This window comes from Cylas formicarius, unplaced genomic scaffold (genome assembly GCF_029955315.1).
Source record: "Cylas formicarius isolate icCylForm1 unplaced genomic scaffold, icCylForm1.1 PGA_scaffold_10__41_contigs__length_53128322, whole genome shotgun sequence".
Classification (NCBI taxonomy): domain Eukaryota; kingdom Metazoa; phylum Arthropoda; class Insecta; order Coleoptera; family Brentidae; genus Cylas; species Cylas formicarius.
The window spans coordinates 40,817,942-40,841,907 of NW_026844214.1; the positions used below are offsets into that span (position 1 = coordinate 40,817,942).

General features: G+C 37.0%; 1 protein-coding gene across 1 annotated transcript in view; it reads right to left on the bottom strand.

The window, feature by feature from the left end:
• Positions 1-6,154: 6,154 nt before the first annotated feature.
• The window catches only part of LOC132700030 (uncharacterized), an 85,758-nt gene continuing 67,946 nt past the window's right edge, over positions 6,155-23,966 (bottom strand). Inside the window, exons 4-6 of the mRNA XM_060667105.1 lie at positions 19,770-19,871; positions 15,895-16,104; positions 6,155-6,291 (exon numbers count right to left, since the gene is read on the bottom strand). Of these exons, the coding sequence (XP_060523088.1) occupies positions 6,190-6,291; positions 15,895-16,104; positions 19,770-19,871 (414 nt within the window). The 3' untranslated portion in view covers positions 6,155-6,189. The remainder of the gene's footprint in view (positions 6,292-15,894; positions 16,105-19,769; positions 19,872-23,966) is intronic.

The following is a 23,966-nucleotide window of genomic DNA, read 5'->3' on the forward strand; positions in this document are numbered from 1 at the left end:
TCATCAGCGCTGATTTAAGATAATGGCATTTTTATTTATACATTGTTCTTTTTGATATTGTTCTTTTTTCTCAAGTGTCTGGAAGTTATTTTTTCTGTAATTGTCCCACATCAATATGGTTTATTTTAGTTATTTTCATTGTTCTTTTTCGTTTGACTTGAACTCGGGCTATCAGTTACAGTCAGAAGAAACGTCTGCTGAAAAGTCATGCTTCTACCGATTTACTATAGTTTATGTATCTTTCTTTTATTAAGAGGTAATCAATTTGATTGTTATCTTGCGGGGATTCCCAGGTATGCAGCTTTCGCATATTAAGTTTGAAAAAAGTGATACTTGTGACGTCTCTTGATTTTGTCGAGGATAGAACCGAGTTTATATTTTCGTAAAACAGCTCGATCTCTTCATCGGGCTTGTCGACTGTGGGAGCAGTCTATTATTGAGCTTGGTCGTGTTTGTTTTAAGTTGTAATTGCATAATTCTGCCTGATATAGGGGCAAAAGTGATCACCGATAACACAAAATTTTTTGGCACAATTACTGCAACTCCATTTCTGTGATTGGAGAAATACATCTTACCATTTGTAGTAAGTATTGAACCGATCAGAGCCTGTCCATTACTAATGTCACTAATACCTAGTATATCTATGTTTAGTCTTTGCATTTCTAGTACTACATTATGCATGTTTCCTGCTTCATACTTACTTCTGACGTTCCATGTAGCAAATTTTAATTTATTTCTTGCTGTGTAACAGAGATTTCGCTAGATGACGATCTGATCTGATAAGTGAAGGTAGTTTTTTTATAGTTGTACAGCCATGATGATTGTACTAGCGAAATCCATGTGGATTCTTAATGTAGTGGTTTCTCTTAGCCTACATCCTTATACCGTTGACTTTCTCAGTTCATCCGGTCTTTGGGGCAGTTTCTTACCCCAAGGACAAAAGAGTGACCTTTCATTCGTCCGTAGCTGTTGATAAGGTGGATGTGGATCGCTTATTCCGGAAATCGTCTATTTTTATATAAATTTATTGACAAACTTGTGTCATATGAAATAACTACCAGTTAAAATCGTAATTGATATAATAGGTGTTCCTAAAAGAAAGCCCATTTTAATTCGCAAGTACGTTATGAATTTTTTTTTGCCTTTTTACCTTTAACGTATAATTTTGACATTGTCAATATTAATCTTGAAAGCGAATGAACTGAGCCATAAACAAGTAAACAACTAGTTAAATAAGAACAAACGTTGTTCAGATTTTCACATAAATATATTTAAATGACAGCTGTTTCGGCAACACCGTGCCTTTATCAAATGCGAATATCAAACGGTACCGATGTTTATAAATACAAAACAGGTAGTAATTACTTAACGCGAGGTATTAAATTGAGATTTAACAAGGATGATCCATTCAAATCCAGTTGGTCATTAAGTAATACATTCGAACCTCTCATTTTATTAATCTCCATAGCTTCTAGTAATTTTAATTTTCTACTTTTCGAAACAGTGTGTAAAATATCGAAATTGTCGTCAAAATTGTGTTTTTCTAAATTTAAATGTATAGCGTAATTAGAATCTGAACTATTGTTTTTAAATGATCGTCGATGTTCGTTGATACGTTTTTTGAAAGATCTACCTGTTTGTCCAATATAAATCTTAGAACATGATCCGCAATTTAATCTATAGACTCCAGAATTCTGGGATCTATTAGATTTAGATTTACTGTTTTTAACAAATTTTCCTAGGGTGTTATTAGTTTTAAAAGCAATTTTGAGGCCACATTTCGAGAGATCATCTGAAACTTTATTACTAGGTTCTCCTATGTATGTTAATGTTTTAAAACCTTGAGATTCAGTAATAGAGCGGGGATATATAGAATTCAAAGTTTTTTGAAATTGTTTCTTAGTTAAGATTTTATCTATCAGTGACGGGTCATATCCATTGTTGAATGCTATTTGTTTTACAATATTTAATTCTTTTTCAAAGTTTATTGCAGAAAGAGGGATAGTTATCAGCCTATGAATAAAAGAATAAATGGCAGCTATTTTGCGTGTATAGGGATGGTTTGAACTCTCATGTATTATAGTGTCTGTGTGTGAAGGTTTATGGTATATTGAAAAATCTAATTTGTTTTGTGCTTTATCGTTAAATCCAAGAAATGTAAAGAGTTATTTTGTTCGATTTCAGTAGTAAATTTTATGCGATTGTGTAAAGAGTTGATATGATTTAAAAAGGTATCTAATTGTCTTTCAGTCCGTACGAAACACGCAAAAACATCATCCATATATCTGTACCACCAAAGAAAACTTTTAAATAACGGATGTTCAAGTATAATATTTTCCAGATTGTCCATAAAAATTTCGGCAAGTAGAGGACTAAGTGGGTTTCCCATAATTAGTCCTTCTTTAGAACTGACCATTAAATTCAAAGTAATTTTGGTCTAAATAAACTATTTTACTATCCAATAAATCTTGTTTAACGATTGGGTTAACTTGTTTTTGGGGTGAGCATGCTGTCTATTATGTTTATTACATCAATAGGTGGAATACTAGGAAATAGATTTTGAACATCGAATGAAACTAATAATGCATTAGGGGGGATATTAATATCTTTGACCTTGTTGACTAATTCAAAAGAGTTTTTTATTAAATTACAACCAAATAGTAGGGACTGGGGGGGGGGGACTTTACGGTTTTTACAGATAGATCTCATTGACCTCCATCTTTAGTAAAAAATTAAACCTTCTCGAAGCAACGAGCAACGAAACAACGAGGAAAATTATGACATCCATGATAATTATGAATTGAGGATATTAACGAGCTACTTAAAAAAAAATGAAAATCTTAATTTTTGAGGAAAATCATGATAAACATGAAAATAATTAATTGAAAATAGGGGGCTGGGGGGGACTTTATAGAATCTGCGGATAGACTTCATTGATTTCCATCTTTAATAAAAATTTCAACCTTCTCAGATCAAGAAAGGTTGAAAAATAGCCTTAAAATCTCATTTTAAATGGAGAAACCGGCTCAAAAATCAATTATCAATTTTAAACGTTTTATATCTCATTTATTGATAACTTTGAGAAATTGAAATTTATATATTAAATACTTTAGTCCTTCCGCTATCCAAAGACACCAAAAAGTTTCAAACAACTTATACCGTTTGTCGTTAGGAACGGTTTCTATGAGAGGCTGCAAATTTTTAAAAAATACTTAATTACAAAGGTTTTCAGAGGTTCGTCACTTATCTAGCAGGAAGCGCCGGATAAGATTTTATTTGTTTATATTTTTTTATTTATCACGCGAGCAGGTTAGATTGACATTTGAGCTGTCATATTAGGCATTTAGATCTTCGCCCCTTACACACGAAAATGTAAATTATATTGTCTAGTGACTCAAGGGCAAAGGGGAAGAGAAAGTAAGCAATGCAAAACAACAACAATAAGTAATAAAAAAACACCAACGTTTTTTAATCATTTTTATTACAGTTGTTAAATGCTAAAAATAATGTAAAAACAGAAAACACGTACGTGGGGGGAATGATTTTTGCAAAGTGTTTGCATCCCCCCCGAAAAGTCCACAGTTTTTCCAACGAACATTAAGTAACAACGATATACTGTACAACAGTTTTGAATTTATCCTAGGTGTTTAGAATTATGGGTTAGTGGTTACGTATAGACTCTAATATGTCGTAGCAATCATTAATTCTTGCGCTCACGGCCGTTTGCGCTGACAGCAAACGAGCTGCCGCCATGTAGCTATTAGATAATATAGGGTGATCGGCTGCGAATGTCAGTAAATTTTACACACTAGCCTGCATTTTGCGTCATTTTCAGCGATCCCCATACACTGTTGTAGACATATTTTGACGAATACGTTGGGTAAAAGGACAAGTGTTATTTTTTGTTGTTAACTTCCAAATCTATATTTCTAATAGCCGGGTACAAGTCGTCCGCTGTTCACGCACCAAACAGGCTCAGCTTGTCAACAGCTTTTCCTGGGAGGCATTTTTTATACAAATGACGTTATACTGACTGACATTCTGTCGTGGAATCAAAACCCTACCGGGTTCTGGTTTACATGCACTTGATAACCTAAAAATTACAAAATCCGAACCGCGACCTAATTAAAGAAGACGTTACTGTAAACTTCAATGGTTATAATCAATATTTGTATAAATCCATCAATATTTCTTTAAATTGTAGAGAGAAATAAATCCATAAAATTTTAAATTATTTTTAGTGACTTCGGGATAATATCGGGAAAAATTGTCGCAAAAAGGCACATTCCACTAACTACTGCACCGGATGACATGTAAAAGTTAATGTTGCCGTCGCATTGAAAATGGCACTTTAGCTGGCGAAAAAGATGTAATAAGTACCATACTTGAAGAGTTTCCAAGAGAAAAGTTAAAAATAAACATGCCAGCATTGATCAGATTATTTACTAATAAAGAAGTAAAAAACTATCCAAATATTGTGTAATAACTATGAATGAAGCTAAACCTGTGTGTATTTGCATTTGCATAGGCATTTGGCTATTAAGTACCACTGGAACAAATTTTTGATCATTTCTGTAATCTTTTTTTATTCTCCTAGTATCTTAGACATAGATTTTATATTTAATTTTTCAAAGAAACTTCCACAAGCTACTGCAATACTTTTTACAAAACTTCTGGATTCCTCCTGCGTCGGTTTTTGCTGAGTCGAACTTGCTGACGTTTCATCAATCATCATGTTGGCTTCTTCAGAGCTTGACTGAAACACAACAGGATGATTGGCGAAAAGTCAGCAAGTTCGACACAGCAAAAACCGACGCAGGAGGAATGCATAAGTTTTGTAAAAAGGTTTTATATTTGATTATATTGGTAGTCCTTGTACGAGTACTAGAGCTGTACTAAATTTTGCAAAAGTAAAAGTCACTAAATAGAAACAGAACCTAACTATTTGTCTCATTTGATGCTTCCACGTCTCCTTTCTTTCCCAGGAACACTTTTTAAAACGTGCATCTAAACAGATCCGTGTTATTCCTCGTTGTGTTTTTCTGCGGTGACAATCTATTCTAGATTCCAGACTACGATCATTTTTTTAAGGATCATCACAAACCTAACTTGTAGAATGAAATTCAGTAGAAAATGTTCGTCGGCCATATTTGATATAGAACCACTTTAAATTGTTTTTACACTTTGGTGCTACTTTTTTAAATTAATGAAACTGAATATGCATGAATTGCATGCGGTTAATTTATTGACTGCATTTGCCTTATTTTAAGGCATTCTGTGTCAACTTTTATTTTAATATTCTTTCTCTTCTGTCCTTAGCATTATTACTTTTTTACTCGGGTAACGTCTTATAGAATATCCGACGATTTTACACGTAGTGGCCCGACCGGCAAAACTGATAAATATTTCAGTTTCCACATCTAAAACTATACTGTGCTTCGTGATAGTGTTCTGTCGATTCGTCTTATGACTACGTACTTGGAATGCTCTTATTAGGCATGGTTAAAGCTACGGTCTATCTATAGCGCACGGAGCTGAAATTGGTCAAAGAGCGATTCGTGAATTTAGTAAACCATTTTCCGGCTTATTCGAGCTGTAGAAGTGACTGCTAAAACATTATTTGTGGCTAAAGTGGGCATGGGAGGATTTAAAGGATACAATTGTTACAAAAGATAATTGTTATGTAATTCTTCTGGAGTTGGTAAACTTTTTCTTTAAAGATTGAAGCCGAGGATGAGTCCATAAAACCACTGAATTGCGAGGGAAATCAAATTTGATTTAAGTAACGTTAACACAAAGCATACAACGCAAACAAGAAACTTATATTAAAACAACGTAACCATTCCAAAATTTACTTCTCAAGCAGATTAGTTTTTTTTTCGCCAGAAGTCTCATTGAATTGTCAAATTGCCATCGCACAAGGGGCGATTCTCCTGCCCATGCGGAGCGCGCTTCTCGCACTGAGTAGGCGCATTTAATAAACACAATGCAGATAGACCGTAGCCTAATGTATATACGAATCACCTTAAATCTTGTAAAAATTATATCGCCGGATTTTTTTGTTAATCGTTTTCGTTCCGAACGGATTTTTCCAGAAATTTAGCTCATCCCCAAAGCAGCCACCACGTGCCCCCATTCTATTATGCACCCTCCCCTTTTATTTCCTGTGCCCCGTCATCCCAGTTTTCGTTATTGGATCGAGCACGTTGACTCATTATCCATGTTGAACAGGCCGTAGTCATTTCCCGCCGTAGGGAAATCAATTTCCTCTTCGAAGTCGAAGTAGTGGCACTGAAAAATAGAATTCCATTAATAACCCGCCGATCGGGGGGAAATTCCCCAAAATCGGACGTGACCACGTGCGCGGGATGTGGAAAGGTCACCTGCCGGGGGGCCACGCCCCTCCTCACAAGCGATATTAAAACAATAGGCTCGGCAAAACAAAAAATTCTCTTCTACTTTTCGAGTCGAGTAATTTCAATCAAATATTTTTTTTTACACTAACCAAAACGGAGAAACCGATTTTACTATGGGCCAACGTTTTTATCATCAGGGTCCTTTCAAGGTAAATAATTAAAAATATAAATATTAACAGCATATTAGGATCCGATCAACTGAATAACAGCAAAATATAATTTCCATAATAAGCTGTCGAAAAGTTACCAAACGAGGTGGATTTTGATATTTTTCCACCAAAACAGTAACATACCACAAAAATATATGTGTTCGCGATAATCATCCAGTCAACGAAAAGATCCTTGTGATAATACTGGGTGGCTCAATAAAAACACACGATTTTCACATAGGTATAATAATTTTCTAAATAAAGCGATAATTATGAACGTTTCAATATCGAGTTTTAATATTAGCCAATTATCGCCTTCAACTAACTTGAAAGTCGTGAAGAATGGCAACTTTGAGTTTCTTAGCGTGGGCGCGTTTCCTCTCCTTTTTTACATATTGGGGGCGCAATACCGTACTATATCTCATTTGTCACTGTTTGGAAAAAAAGTTTTAATTAGGTTTACCATAAAATCAAGAGACAAACATTTTAAAAATATTTTTAATTATACAGGGTGTTTCGTAAAAGCGATTCAATACCAACATAATCTTCTTTAAACGTCCCACATATTTTTGGACATTACAATTCCTCCAAGAAAAAATGGAAAGTAATTTAAAAACCATGTGTTTGTATGATGCCCTATATCTTTCGCATCTAAACTTCAGCAATGCGGCTAAGTAATTATTTTATAGAGCGGATTTTCTAAACTCCTGCTAACTTAACGTTTAACAATAACTTTTATCTGATTTTATACTTACATGTAGACAACTACTTCATCGTGTTTAACTATTGCCCCTCTTCTACTTTCGTTACCTTATACTCATCGATTCGATTTTTTTCGTAAAATTCGTTTGTATTACAATATGTCAATATTAATATACAAGGTGTAAAAATAGTGCGTCAACGTAATATATCTTATTACTTTTTTTAGAGAAAAACGTTAAATACAAAAGTGATAGATGAGATTAAAAGAAACAATTTAACATTATTTTTAGATATACAGGGTGATTCATAAATATGTGGGAAACCAAACTTATATTTTTTTATATTCAATCACCCAATGTATGGTCTATACTGAGTGTTTTCCGATTTATGGTTCTTTTTTCGTCAAAAATGCACTGTGTTTAATACCCTATATTTTTGACGCCGTTTACGATAGTTGCAATTTTATAAAGTCATTAATCCTAAACTTGTCTTGAAGTTAGTTCGAATCATTTAAGTATGGTAAGTCAAAAGGAAAAATATTAATTTTCGCGAAAAGAACAAATCGAACAGGGTGTATGTTATACTTCCTATTAATGCTCTTTCAATTTTATTAAGCATTCTCTATGCCTAAACTTAATATTTCTTGAGGTATACATATTTTTACGAACAAAATACTGAAAATTTTTAAACCGTGCGAAAATATCACAAAAGATTGAAAACAAGATAATTATTACCTGAACTTGAAAGGTCTAGCTAGAGAGACCAATTAAATATAAATCTTACAGATAATAATAAGCATTTGTTAGACAAAATGTAATGCGGAAATTATGTATTATTCGTTTAAATTCGAGATTTAAACAAAAATAAAATTATGAACTGCGAAATTCGGAAAAACAATTTAAACAGTATTAAACGTTAGGGAAAATATTAAAACTGCAATATTAATATTGGTAATAGATCCAGAAAAAACAGTAAAAAAACTATGTACACAACTGCAAAAGAAAAAAGAACTGTTTAATTAAGTTTCATTTTATTTATTGCTCGAATTGTCCCCGACCGACTTCCAGACATCCTCGATTTTTAAACGATTGTGCAATATTTGCTAGCATTTCATGACTAACACTTTGAAAGGCTTTTTTTATCCTCTGTTTCATAGCCTCTTTTGTTGTGCACTTGTATACATCCGGTCTTTATATCCCCATATACAATAGTCAGTCTATTTGGTTAGATCAGGAGATCTAGGTGGCCGTCTAATCGGACAACCTCTTCCTATTCACCGTTGAGGAAATAAATTATTTAAGTAGTTCGTAAATGGTGTGCAGGAGGTCGATCATGAAGGAACCACATTTTCTGCCTCACTTCGTTTCTTCATTCATATGTTCACCGTATTTTCAAACATTTTTCCAGATTGTGCGTCATTATAAAGTAGAGTCTAATGTTAGCAGAATAGTGAAAATTATGCCTGTTAACACAACCGTTTTAATGGTATGTCGATTCATCAGTAAATAATACATTAATAAGAACGCATCTTATTTTTTCACAAAATATTCATAGAACTATTAGATATTAGTAAGGCTGTCTTACATGTAGCTTTTCTGTGACACTAAGTAATACTTGCAATTCATTTTCCGCCTTCACTACAATCTTGACTCTTTCGTTCTTTTCATAAGCAACACTCCCAGTTCTTGTAAAACGATTTATCAAGAGTTCTTTTAGAGGCTGTTTTCTATCGGAATACTGTTGCGGGTCAATTCTGGTAGCTAATAATGTATTCTTCTCGTTAGATCCCACTACGAAAATCATGTCGACTATTTCTTCGATATTATTTACACTGATATTGCAAAATAGAACAGATTGCCTTAAGCAGAGAATCACAAATCCTCAAAAATTGTTACTGTTGTTTTGAGCCGATGAGTGTTCTCATTTAGTCACAAATCGACTTTTTCATTCTCGGTCCGAATAGCCCGCACTTCTAATTTACAGAAGAGTGACACTGGATGTCGCGATATGCATGTCTGTTACGCAAAAGCAAGTGGAAATTCAGGCCAGCATTATTAACTTGCAGGAGACGTGCACCATTTTTTTAAAAACAGCATGCTATAAATTAAAAAAGTGAAAAAATGGCATAAGTTAATGCAATAACATGTTTAATTTAATTAACATAAATAAATGCATTTAAAATTTTCGAAAATAAAAAATTATTAAAAGTTGTACAACGCTAATTACAATTCATTTTCATTTTAAAAAATGCTGCCGAACATAAAAAATAAGCAAACTATTTTAATGATTTCGCAACCGTTTAATATTGTTTGTCATAGATCATTGATAGCCGTTATAGGTGTTTCATACACTGAAGACTTTAAGTGATCCCAAAAAAACAAGTCTGGTCTAGTGAACGAGGCGGCCAAGCTAGAGGTCCGCCCCGACCTATCATATTCAATATCAATATCGATATTCAAATGCCTTCGTACAGTCAATGTAAAATGGGGTAGCGCGCCATCTTGCATTAACCACATGTTTTGTCTCTTGTCTTGTCTCTTGAACCTCTTCCATCAGTTCCCATTGAAGAAATTTGCGAAAATACATTTCCCCATTGAGCGATCCGTTAAAAAAATGAGGTCCTATAAGATTATTTCTATAATCCCTGCCCATACATTTAAAGAAAACCGGCGCTGATGACCTTTAAGAATTGCGGGTAATTTTGAATTTTTCCTAAAATTTGATTGCATAAAATTACTCCCAATTGCTCGTGACCCTCATACTCATGCTTGAACCCTTTGAAGATGAAAGGCCGAAGATCATTTTCATGCAAAACTTCCCAAACTGTAAAGCAAGGAATTCTTTTCTGAGCAGCAAGTTTTCTCGTACTCGTTGACGGGTTGAAGTATTTTTTTTCTCTTGCAGCGGTTCTTTTATATCTTGGTCTCCCTTTACTCATATTACTAGGTTTGAATGATCCTCTTTCAAAAAGTCTTCTGTGTATGTTGATGAATGTTTCTGTTGGGATAAGCCTCGATATAAAGCCGTCGTGCTTGATCTGCATTTCCATTTGCTCTTCCGCAGCAAAAATCCATGTCGCCATATTCAGTATTTGAATATTCCTGATGGGCCATCGCAGTAGCAGTCGGATAATAAACTCTTAGAAACTAATTTTTAACGGATTGTGTCAATGACTTTTTAAAATTTCGACTCAAAACAAGAGTAACAATTTTTGGGGATTTGTGGTTGTGCTTAAGGCAATCTATTCTATGCAATATCAGTTAAATAAATAAAAAACAGGAAAAATAAAAAAAATGTTCTAGGTAAAGCGGCTTCGAGTGACAAACTCCTGAAACACTTTTATTTTAATTTTTCAAAGAAACTTCCACAGGCTACTTAGTACTGTTAACAACACTTCTAGATTCCTCTTGCATCGGTTTTTGCAAAGTCGAACTTGCCAACGTTTCGTCAATCCTGTTGGGTTCTTCAGAGACGAACTGAAACTAGCTCGCATTTTTTTCTGTACCTGCTTATATATTGCTTGAGGGGGCGGAGATAAATGAAGGGCATAAACACCGTCTCGGATGACTGATTCTCATATTGTGACAAGTAAAGACCTGAGTCGCGGTTAAGATTGTTAGATTTTTTATAGATTTCTATGAACTCTCGCATTTTTCGTTGGTAGAAGAATTGATTACATGCAAGAATTTTAGTTTTATCGAATAAAATTTTATGTCCGGTTTCGTGATTCTCTTCAGCCACTGCTGATGAGTTTATTTGTCTCAGTCTTAAGGTTCTTCCATGTTCTTTGAGCCTAGTTCATATTTTTCGTCCATTGTATTCCTTGCCGCATATACATGGAATGTATTTAATTCCTGGTATCTCAAATGGAATTTTGTCTTTGACGGATCGAAGATGATGAGAGATTTTTGGACAAGTGGTAAATCTGGTTTTGACGTTATATTTCTTTAGAACTTTGGGACCACAGTGACAAGTGTAGAATTGCTTTCGGCCTCATTTCTACTGGAAGGTTGTGGTGAAGTGTATTTTGTGATGGAACGCTTAATATCTGTAATGTGGAAATTATTAGAGAGAAGAGCAGAGGGAAGGTGTTTTAATTCTGGGTTGAGTGACTCGGGCTGGAATAGTTTTACGACTCTGTAAACTAGAGAGTTGATAACCGATGATTTTTGGGCCGGATGGTGGTCTGACTATGCATTAAGGTATCGGTCTGTGTGCATAGGTTTTCTGTAAACACAATGAATGTTAGGTCTGAGTTTCTATTGACAAGAATATCTAAGAATGGGAGGTTATTATTTTTGAAAAAACGTCGGGAACGGCTATGGATTCTTCACTATTACAGTTATCGCGAATAAATTTATGGAAGCCTTTGAGAAGAAAGCTCTTGATACCTTCGCAGGAGGAATCCAGTTTTGTAAAAAGCCCTTTTATTTTGTTACGATAATATCAGATTATTATTATAAAATGAATTTTTGTTACATGACTTACTACTTATTTTCCCACGTTGAATCATTCCTCCAAGTGTCCGAACTCAACTTCTAAACACCCTGTATATTATTATAAAGTATACTATGAATTGACGCAATTTTCAAAAAATAAAGGAGACGCGAGGATGGAAAATTGAAAAATAATTACTTGATAGGCTTTATCGCCATCGGGGGACGGTTTAAAAAAATAGCGTATCGACATAGACGTCGGCAACGAAAAATGGGATTCCGTTGGAAAACTGGAAAAAATCGCGAGACCATTTGCATGTTATTAAAAGGGGGAGGAGGCATGTCGGTGGAGGGTGAAGATTAATGTCCCCGCTGTAACGCCCGGGGGAGACCGTTTTAAGCCGGACGACGAGTGAGGACGATAATGGGGAGAACGGACGTTGGGGATAATAATTTTATTGAGGGGTATGCCGAATAAACGATTGGTGTAAGTGCAGTATGTGACGACTTGCTTATTTTAAATGGACCACCCTCTATATGAGACCATATTGGGAGATCATTCAGAGATATTTTGGCAAGTGCCGGGTTCTACGATAAATATTCATCGCGGCCGGACGCGCGTGGGATTCGTCCCACTACGACGTCGAAGCCCGCCTTCGAGCATTTTCCGAATGCTAATAAAACTTTATGAACCCCCGCCGGCCCCTTCGTATTCGATATTTCACCGAAACTTTGCCCGCCCGTCTCAGCCGAAAATCCATAATTAAAGACAGCGCCAAAGTTTCCCAGGTAAACGGTTGGGGGCTTGGGGGCAGGTATAGCTACCACCCATCCGTAATTTACATCTTGTTACGTTGACAAGCAACGCCTACGATTACTTTAAACTTTCTGCCTCATTTTCTGACATTCGATTAGGAGATGGAGAAAATGTAGTCCGACAAAAAGTCTCCATACAAGTATAGAAGAATAATGATAGTTTATTATGCAACAAGTGCGGTAAACGGCATTTGACTCACGAGTATATTTGACACGAGCGGAGCGAGTGTTTAATAAACGATTGACTTAAAAAGTTTACCGTAAACGAAACGTATATACACAACTCCAAGTGATATCGCTACCAACACAGTCCATTATTCATCTTAAATTACCTAGAAAACGCTGTCAAACTGATGTATATACAGGGGATGTGGAAATAACGTTAGAATTTAAGAGGTGGTTCTACATGAAAAAATAAGAAATTTCTTTCATATGATTGTGGGTGCCAAACATAAATAAATATATCTAATATTCCTTGACTAATTTTGTTGAAATTTGATAGTGTTGTTTATGACATTGGCATTCCGGGACGCAACTTATCAAATATTTTTGACGATGCAACATTTTTCTCTATTAACATTTTTTCGTCCCTTGCTTCGTTTTCGAGAAAAAACATTGTCCCTAACCTCTTATTACATATAAAATTTGGTAATTCCAAAGAATCTGGATCTGTATAGTGAAGACATTAATAAAAAACCAATCAGAAGTTACAATTAGGGACACGCTATATATTTGAAGACATTAATAAAAAACCGATTAGAAGTTCAGAAGGGTTCGCAAGGTCACGAGGTTCCGCATTGCTATAACTCAGAGGCATATTTACACGGCAGGTCAAGGATTTGTATTCAAGTTAAAGTGGTTAAAGGCATTATGGATGACACCCATTTGATGAAGATAGTGATTCCCGAAGTGTAACCGCACTTGGAAACCGACACAAAGGCGTCGCCCAAGCCTATGATGATTTCCGAAACCCTGATGTGCGCATGCTCCACACGTCATTTCCTCTTAGCAATAAATATCAAATTAGACGTTCGGGGGCGCTATAGCGCTCCCTTTGTCAAATGAGAAAACATATACCGAAGTGACGAAGTAACTTTCCACTTTTGAACTGTAAATCAGAAGAATACTAGACGAAAGCCGGATGGAGGAAAGCCTCAGGTTCAAAAGTAATTGATTAAGTAATAAGTGACGATTTTACTAACCCACTGCTTTGGTTATAGGACTGATATTTCCGACCAACGGTTTAAGGGACTCTCTAGCGACACACCGATACAAACAGCCAGTCCTTCACTGGTTTTAGAACGATCCCAAGGACGGTTCCAATCCCTGATCTAAAACGCAGTCTGACACTACATATAAAGCCTTACCTTATCACGGTCCAGAAAAGGTTAACACGCAGCTAAGTATTCTAGACAACAATTCACACGGAATATATATACAGGGAGTTTTGTAAATGAATGTCGATAATTAAGATTTTTGAATATATTTGAATGAATGAATATATGAATATATATGATATATGAACAAATGTCCTAAACGTCTTAACTTATGAGATGCAGGGTGGTAAAGTTTTCAAAAATATAATAATATTTTTCAATATCTATAATATCACTTTAGATATTTTAATGAATTTTTTTAAAAATACATCAATAGCGGGCGTACGGAATTTCACATGTATATTTTGGCAGACATTCATGGTACGCCACTGGATTTTCTTACAAAAAAAATATTCTTAAAATCTCCAATCTTTTCTAAAGAAATTTAATTTCTTGATTTTTTCAATCCGATGAACGGTTTTCGCTTAAAAAAATAAAAACCTCTTCTCTGTGTGGTCATAACATTATCTTCAATATGACAGCATGCAGAGAAATTAGTTTTCAATTTCAAGTGCGACGAACTAAAAAAAAATTAAGAGATCAAATTAAATCTGCTTATAAATGAATGCAAATGTCATTATTATTTTTTAAGGAAATCATTGGCGTGCCATTGACTGTCTACGAACAAATAATATTTTGGGGAATTGTGAAAACAAAACATCTTCTTTTTAGTTACCAACTAGGGTCCGTTAGAAAAAAAATTAGAAGACTGGTCTTTTTACTTTTACAGTTTTAATGAAATAACATAACATCATATCATATCATATTATGAAAGTGTCTTCCACTTTGAAGGATACCCGCTTCAGCTCTTTTCCTGATATTGCCGAGTACTCTTTGAAGTATACCTCCAGTATTTCTTTTTGTATTGCAGGAAGCTCTTCTACGGTGTTAACTGGGTTGAGATAAACCAGACTTTTTAAGATGCTCCCATAAGAAAAAGCCAAAACTATTTAAATCTGGTGACCTAGGGGGGCATGGTTGAGGTCCGCCGTGACCTACCCATCGGTTATTAAATGTGTAATTTAAATATTCTCTTACTGCAACACTTAAGTGATCAGGCGCGCCGTCATGCATGAACCACAATCTGTTCCTAAATAATTATGGTACTTCTACCAATATTGGCAAATCCTCTTCTAAAAACAACACACATCAGAATTAATAATTCTTAAGATTTCAGAGATACACCTCAGAGTTTATGTATTTCGTATTCGCACTTCGAGTTATTGAAGGATTTATCAACGATATTGTTATGACCATGCAGAGAAAAGGTTTTTATTTTTTAAGCGAAATTACATTTCTTTAGAAATGATCGGAGATTGTAAGAATAACTTTCATTGGCGTACCATCAATGCCTGCCAAAATAGACAGGTGAGATTCCTCAAGTCCGCCATTGGTGTATTTTAAAAAAATTATGGTAAACTAAATAATGCCTCTTGATACATAGTACACGTGTGCCAAATTGCATTAAAATATCTAAATTGGTATTATAGATATTAAAAAAATATATTTTAGTTTTGAAAACTTTATCACCCTGTACCTCAAAAATTAAGTAGTGTCGGACATATGTCCATTTGAAGTTTTCTTTTTAAAATGGACCCAAAAATCGCCTCCTTAATTATTGACATTCAATTAGAAAACACCCTGTATATTATTATTATTATGGAAAATTTTGAATTACATTTCTAAAAATGGTGCCGTTTTGCTATTTTTTAGGAATAGTGCTTTTCTGTATTGAAATAAGGGCTCACTCCCGTAAATTAAAAATCGAACTGTGAATTATTCGAACGTTATTTTCGGACGCTATGTATATATACACCATGGTTTGAAATTGATTGAAATAAGCAAAAAAATTTCAAATCTGTCAATCAACAGATGCTTGCTGCTTGTTTTAGTACAACGCAATACGAAAATCTTTGACAAATATCTCAACAGCGTATCATTTCTCGACCCCCTTTTTCCACAATATTTTTGATCCACTGGAGGTTCGACCGATGTATACCTGACACTCCAAACATTTGCAGTCGTCTGTTTGAGCGCAGGCCAACCCCAGTATCGCAGCGGCCTCCTCGTATAGGTCCATAGATTGGACGTCGCTTGAAGACGCAACGCACTCTGTCGCCGGCTCATCGCGTTTCAGTACCGCCAATGGGTTCCGTTTGTCGCCATCGGGTTGCCGTTTTCTCGATTTGCGCGGCATTTTTGTAAAAAACTGAAACGAAAATCGTCCTACAAATATAAAAAGTAAAACTTGCTTCTTTATTATTACAACTTAAGCCCGGTAGACACGATGCAACATCTCCATGTATTTCTGCCTGTATTTTTAGCAGATAAAAATTGCTGTATTTTTAACTGGCAATAACTATTTTGGTGGAATTTGGTTTTTAAAGGTTGTGTTTTAAATGTTGATACAATAAACGATACTTTTTATACTTTGTGTTTTTGCAACGCATATAATAACTTGTCGGTGTACAAGTATATCCTTAATCCCAATACTAAATGCAAGAAAATTGAGGATGTTTGTTTAAACTGCTGAATAACATCCAATATATACTAATTATATTAATTTAATAATTCTCTAAAACTAAATTCTGTGCAGTTCTCTTACATAGTTCGTTAAATTTACATAGTTACATTTAGGTTATAAATTGATATACATTTTTTTAAGTTAATTGTTTATTGACTTGTTTTATAATAGTTTTTAGTTTTCATGGTTATATTTTTGAATACCTACAGTTTACTAAACAAATTGTCCATTGGCACCTGCCGGGGGTCGGTGGTCGACACGCGGCCCGGCGAAAGCTGCGCACGGGAAAGGCGGGCCGTCCCGGGGGGGGGGGGGGGCTCTGACAGGGGGGCTCGGTCCTATGCGCAAGCGGCGGCGGGGGGACCTGAACTGGTGGTGGGTCTCAGAGGGCAGGAAACTGACCTGTCTTCCGAAGACCTACTGCAGTTCATAGGGTCTCTTAACTTCCGCGTAAGCATGTATATCATGCAGGGGGGCAAAACACCCCTCCCCGGATGCGTTCGGTTAGACTGTGGAGGAGCCACATCCTGAGCGAGATGATGGATGAAGAAACCAGGGAGTAGGTTTGCAGGGAGCTGATCAACGTCATGCCCTGGGGGCTCGCGAACCTGGTTGAGGTCGATCCGGAAGGATTGAGACTAAGAAGTGCGGCGTACTGGATTCCGGGCCTGGGGGCGGGTGTCTCGAACGAGGCACGGCTGTCGGTATGCGTGTTCGCTGACATCGAAGGGGCCTTCAATAACACGGCCCTGAATTCGATCTGCAGGGCCGTGGAGCGTACTGGAGTGGGGCCGTTGAAAGGTGGATCCGCTCCATGCTAACCGACCGGAGAGTCGAGGCAAGACTGGGTGGGGAGCAGGTCTCCATCGGTTCATCACGGGGTTGTCCACAGGGTGGGGGGTCTTGTCACCCTTCCTGTGGTGCCTAGTGGTGAACGACATATTGCATATTCTGAGGGAAGAACACGGGGTCTATGCTCCGGCATATGCAGACGACTTTGTGATAATGACACAGGGGACGGACGTGAGGAGAATGCAGGGGCTCCTGAACGGGGCATTGGTAAGATTCTCACAATGGTGCAAGGACAGCAAGTTGGCTGTCAATCCTGGCAAGGTGGACATGGTCATCATCACCAGGAAAAGGAAGATGGAGTGCAATCTCAACATTTCGATGGATGGGGTGCCTCTTTCTGCAAGCGGAAGCATAAAGTACTTGGGGGTATGGTTGGACTCCAAGTTGACCTTCCAGGAACATATAAGATCAAGGACCAGGTTGGCCTTTGGAGCTCTGTGGGCGTGCCGGAGGGCGATAGGGGGCACTTGGGGCCTGAGGCCGAAGATCATGCAGTGGATCTACGGTACCATGGTGGTGCCTATGCTCACGCATGGGGCAGTAGCATGGTGGCCGGGACCAAAAGGGCAGAAGCAAGGCTAGTTCTTGACAAATTGCAAAGATTGGCTTGCCTATGTATAACGGGCGCCATGAGGATGGCCCAGGAGGGCCCTAGAGGGTAGAGGCCTTTCTGGTGGGTTTGCCCTTTCTGGCGGATCGGGTGAGGATGGAGGCGGCCAGGACGGCTGTGAGGCTGGCGAGCTGCGGCTCTGGAGGGAGGGAACCTTCAATCGGGGCCCGTACGACATTTTAGAGGGCTGGCCCAGGGATCGCGGGGTCATGGCCATACCGAGTAACGTCATGATCCCCGAGATGACATTTTTTGACAAATGGACTTCCCATCAAGGGAAGAGTGCAGAGAGGGCAGAGTTGGCTCCTGGGATGGACTTGTCTGGTACACGGACGGGTTTAGAATGGGAGATTTGCCCGGAGCTAGAGTGTACTGTCGGTCCTTCTGAGTCAGTACTGCACTGTGTTTCAGGCGGAAATTTTCGCTATATTGATGGCGACCAGAGGGGTGCTTCGACTCAACCATGGAAGCAGGAGGGTCTTCTTCTGCTCGGATAGTAGGGCTACACTTATGACGCTGAAGTCAGTGCTTACGCGCTCCTTGCTGATAAAGGAGTGCAAAGGGGTACTGAGGAGAGTGGCTGAGGAGAGGAAGATCACGTTGGTCTTGGTCCCGGGTCACAACGGTATCCGGGGCAATGAGGCAGCGGACGCCTTGGCCAGGGAGGGCTCCTCGCATACGCATATGGGACCAGAGCCCCGCTCGAGGATCACCCTGTGCGTGAGGCGGGGAGCTTCCGAAGCCTGGGCGAGAGACTGATCAGAAGGGAGTGTAGAGCACTAACAGGGGCCTACACAGGACATTACAGGCTTAGGAGGCCTCTTTGCTTGCTAGGCATTGGAGACGACCTGGAGTACAGGTGGTGCATGGAAGGGGAGGAGACATGGGCAAGATTTGGAGTCTTCGGAACGGCCCTGATCGATCCGGACTCAGTGCACGGTATTGGGCTAAAGGAGTTGCTGACCTTCTATAGGAGGGGCGGCATTCTGGACGCCCTCTAGAGCGGTCTGGAGGCACAACGGGCCCATCTGGTGGCCTAAGTGCTTGGACGCCCGCGAGAGCGCCCCCCTTTAATAACAATATCAATACCAATACCATTGGCAATTTTCATAATTATATACTTGGCAAGCAAAATTTTCATCTGCAATGATTAGACTTACTATAAAGGAATGAACGTTTTGTCTATAGCAGGTTCTACAGTTCCTTCTTGAAATTTTTTCGACTTTTTTTTCTTGTGCGATATCTAGCGTCATATAAAGTTACGATTTAGATTTTATTTACATGTTTCGTAGAGATTTACACGCACAAATTCGGAAAAAAAAGCTGGTTATGTTATCTGCCACATTTCTTGCAATTTGCTACTAGACACTTGGCAATATTTACATGAAAAAGTACATACAGAAATACATGCAGAATTTACGTCGTACTGCCGGGCTACTGGATTTTCATAAATATTTTGAGATCCCCCTACAGAGTTTATCAAATGGGGTATGAAAAAACGGTTTATATAAAAGGTTCTCTGATTTTTTCTCTATTATCGGAAGATATATTCGGAAAATATATTTAAAAATTAACAACTTCACTTTTTTTGATAGAACACCCTCTATATTTTGCTATGGCTGAAAACCCTTTCAATCATGATTTCAAAAACATACAGGATGTCCCACCGGAAACTTCGTCGATCTTTTGTGGAAAGACTGTAAGAAGCAAAAAATTGAAAATTTGGAAATAAAGTAATAATGATGCGGAAATGGAACATCCTATAATATTATTGCTTTTTTAGAATCACATTTTTAGAATCAGGTTTGAAATTTTCCTAACATCATCATTTATTTATAATTGTTTGTGATTTCCGGTGATTTTTTTTTGTAAAAAACTCATGATTTACTTCCAAATTGGGGTTTGTCTTCTGCTTCAGTTTGGACGTCGGCTTGTATTTCATCATCTCCCGTCCTGCGGGCGACACGAACAGGGTCTCCAAGTGGTTCTCCTGCAACGCGAATACAAAGCGATTAACGTTGAAGGGGCCCGTGTAACCGAAAGAGCAGTAAAAGCGCCCCTCGTTCGGTCTCGTACAAATAATGAATATATACGCTCCGGTCAAATCCGGAAAATATAACCGTCTATAAGGGAATTACCCCCGCACCGCCGACGCGACGCCGCCATAAAGAAAACCGGCCTTTGAAACGGCCGTTTTTACCGCTCCGGTGCCCCGGAGATTTGTCAGAGATATTAGTCCGGGGGATTTGAATGGACCCGGATCGCAGAGAGCAATGGGCAAAAGGTCAAAAGTGGGGTGGATAGAGGAGGTGACCTTTATCCGGTATAGAATTTTAGATTTCTTGGATGTTATTTATACAACGCTATGGTGGCATAGAAACTTGAAAAATTTTTACCTGATGCATCAGCCAATGTGCTTTCCAAAGTAAAAATTTCATAAACTTGCCTTCGCAATATATATATATATATATATATATATATATATATATATATATATATATATATATATATATATATATATATATATATATATATATATATATATATATATATAAGAAATGATGAAAAGAAATATTACGTATAAACTGACACAATTGGAAATTATTTAAAAAAATAATAACAAATTGAACGTTGAAAAATTAAAAAATGAGGAGTATATAGTTTAAACTGCGGATAATGTTTATTTTTAGTAAGAATTATAGTTAAATTGTTAGTTATTTTCTCGTTTGTTTAAATTTTTGGAGCAATCTTCTGGTTAAGAAAAGCATATCTTTACTTAGTTACGTTAGTTTTAGGTTACATTTTCGCAAAACAACACGAATATATTCACTGACATGACCGTCAGAATTGACAAACGTCAAAATTCAAAGCGTGGGAAATATCTCCGAAAACATCCGATTGTTCCCAAATCCGTGCGGTAAAACCCCGAAATGGCTCGGATTCGTGGGAAACGAAACCGACATGGTAAAGTGACGCTTCCCGCACGCTAGATCGGTGGGTAATTAAATATTTTACAGACGGGAGTAGAAAAATATATTTTTAGACGAATTGGGAAACCCTAAAACTGCAATAGATTCGTGTTAGAAAAAATTATATCGTTATTTTTTTTTACATTACTTACGGATCATAAAACAGTTATTTTTAGAAATGGCAAAGTTAAAGTAAAGATCTGCTTTTCTTAACCAGAAGATTGCTCCAAAAATTTAAACAGTTTCATACGTGCTATAAACAAACGAGAAAACAACTAACAATTTAACTATAATTCCTACTAAAACTAAACTAAAAAGAATGACCAGTTTTTTAATTTTAAGCGTGTAAACATTTTTTCTACCTGTTTATCCAATATAGATATATATTCTTCATTTTTTAATTTTTCAACGTTCAATTTGTTATTATTTTTTTTAATAATTTCCAATTGTGGTTGTCAGTTTACAAGTAATATTTGTTTGCATAATTTTTAACTGGGTTCTCCTACGCATGTAATTCTTTTAAATGATTTGGATTGAGCATTCGATTTAGTGTAAATGGAGATCAGGGTTATTTGATACTATTTTTTTTATGGCTTTGTCTATAGCACACGGGTTGTAAACATTTTGCTATTACAGTTTTATAGTTTTTTTTATAGAAGAATGAAAAGCAGCTCTTTTTCTGTGTATGACTGCGTCTGTGTGTGAGGGTTTACGGTAAATGGAAAAATCCAATTTCGTTTGTGTTCTAATCTAAAAAGTTAATGAAATTATTTTGTTCGGTCTCTTTCTTTCTCGAATTCAAATAGTTCAAAAAAGTGTTGTTCTTCTATATTGTTAGCGAAATTCAAAAAATTCTAAACAAACTATTAAACTACCTTTGTGAGTAAGAATATTGTCAGTGTATTACGTATATTGATGAAATCCTTGCCACTAAGTTTTGAATATCCCTAAGAAATTATTTATTTACAATGTTTTTTTCTATATGTTATAAGAAACCCTATAGAAAACGTGTTAAATTAAAACTGATTATTTTTCTTTGAAAACAGTAATATAATTTTTTTTCCGTTCTTTTTTTAATGTATTGCTTTACTTAAATTATTTACCATTGCGTACACTAAAATACTCCAGAGATTTACCCAGCAAAAACGTTAAAAATATTGTTGAACAAAACTGCGCAAGATAATTTACATTTCCGTGAAACTTTCTCGAAAGTCCCATCGTAGTCGCGAGGGCCTACAGTCTTTGTTCCGGTCGTGTTGAAAGTTTTCCCCGACCGCTTGTACCTACACACCTACGATTTTCCTAGTTCCACAAGAAGCTATTCAATGGGCTCGCGCTCACGTATAGAGAGGGCTATGAATGACGCGTTTCCTTTTCACCAGAAGAAATAGCGAGAACAATTTAGTCTCGAAGTGTATAATATTTTACAAAATATTGGTACATGATCGTAGGGGTGGCTCAGAACAGTAATTGACGCCCCTTATAATGGGTGTTTAAGTTTAAAAAACCGCGTGATTGACGCTAACGCCTTCATGCGGCAATCTCGCTGCGCATCAACGTAGCACCCGCGCACCAGCCTCCCCAGTAGTGTTGTGTCAATCGTTCATTCTACGAGGACCGAATCAATCAGTAACCATTTCGAAAAGGACCGAATCATTTCAATCAATCGTTCATTTCAATAGTTTTTGATACCAATATAAACGGCAATAGTCACTGAATCCGAACAGTTCTATTCAGTTTTCATTTTATTATTTTTCGACTTCTTATATATATAAACCTATAGCTTATCGATTGGCCGCGAGTACAGCACCAAGAAGTTATTCTTCTTCCTTTCCTCGCGGTATTAAATTCTTGAACTTAACTGGCCATCTATATCCGCCAGCGCCCTTAGGCGCATGCTCCACTAAAAATCACGGTGAAGCGCTAAATGGTCGCTCTCATCGTGTTGTTCAAAAAGTGCCGTTGAACGCATCAGGTCATACGCGTGGTGATCAACAAATTTCCTCACCACTCGAGGCACAGAGGACGCAGCACGGGCCGGGCCCTCCGGAAGGAAGACCAAAAGCGAGGTTGGGTCAGTTAAGTAATCAAAAATCTTTTGATCCTGTCACAAGTCCGAACGACCGATTCAGATTCATTTGAATTTGAATTATTGTTGTGTTTATATGTTATGTTTTCTGTTCTAGTTAATATAATATTTAGCTGTGTTCTGTTTTTTATTGATCATGATTTTATAAAAATTGTACCAGTAATACATTAATTTTTTTAAATTAAATACCTGTGTGGAAATAGATATTTCATTCAATATTCAATTCAACACATAAGCAAATTTACCAATCGATGTCGCAACTCAATTCTATAGAATAATTTTAACAATACTCTCATTCCTTTTCCGTGGCCTGTCTCATTTATGCATTTAAATCTTAAACCATCCAAATGAATTGTATTCCGGCGAATTCGATTTGTTTTGGTACGGTCGGTCGATTGGTCCTGTATTCGGTCACTTCAGTCCGGTCATGGCGGCAGCGAGAGCGAGAGCGAACAAGGTGATCGAATCGTTACGAACAAGCGGGATTCGGTCGTTCGGTCGTGATTGACACAACTCTACTCCCCAGTCGCCGTCTTGATATGACAACGTGCAGAAGCTATTTAAAAACCCTCCCGAATTAACACGCAAATTGTTCGCGTTTGTACAAGCCTGCAAATAAAATCATTTTGTTCCCGCACGAACAATGGGGTTTCGCAGTAACGTTCACCATGGAGAGAACTCTACAGAATTCAGCGATTGCAGAACTTTTGCAAAATGGTATCCGAAAATATCAACATATCTCTCTCTCATTTTAAAAACTACCCACTGGCTAAACATGTATAATCGAAGATTTTTGCACTCTGCAATCTTATTTTTCAAAATTATAACAAACAGAAGTCCAATGTATTTGAGCCAATTACTGCGTCTTAGAACATATGTACATACGTTAAACCTTCGTTTCTGGGGTAGGCTTACCCGCCTTAAACACAATTTTAAACTATTCAAAAGTCCTTCTCTTAAGCAGTTATAATACGAGTTCCTGCTAAAACACTGCAATTAAAAAATGAGTTTACCTTTAAAAGAGTAG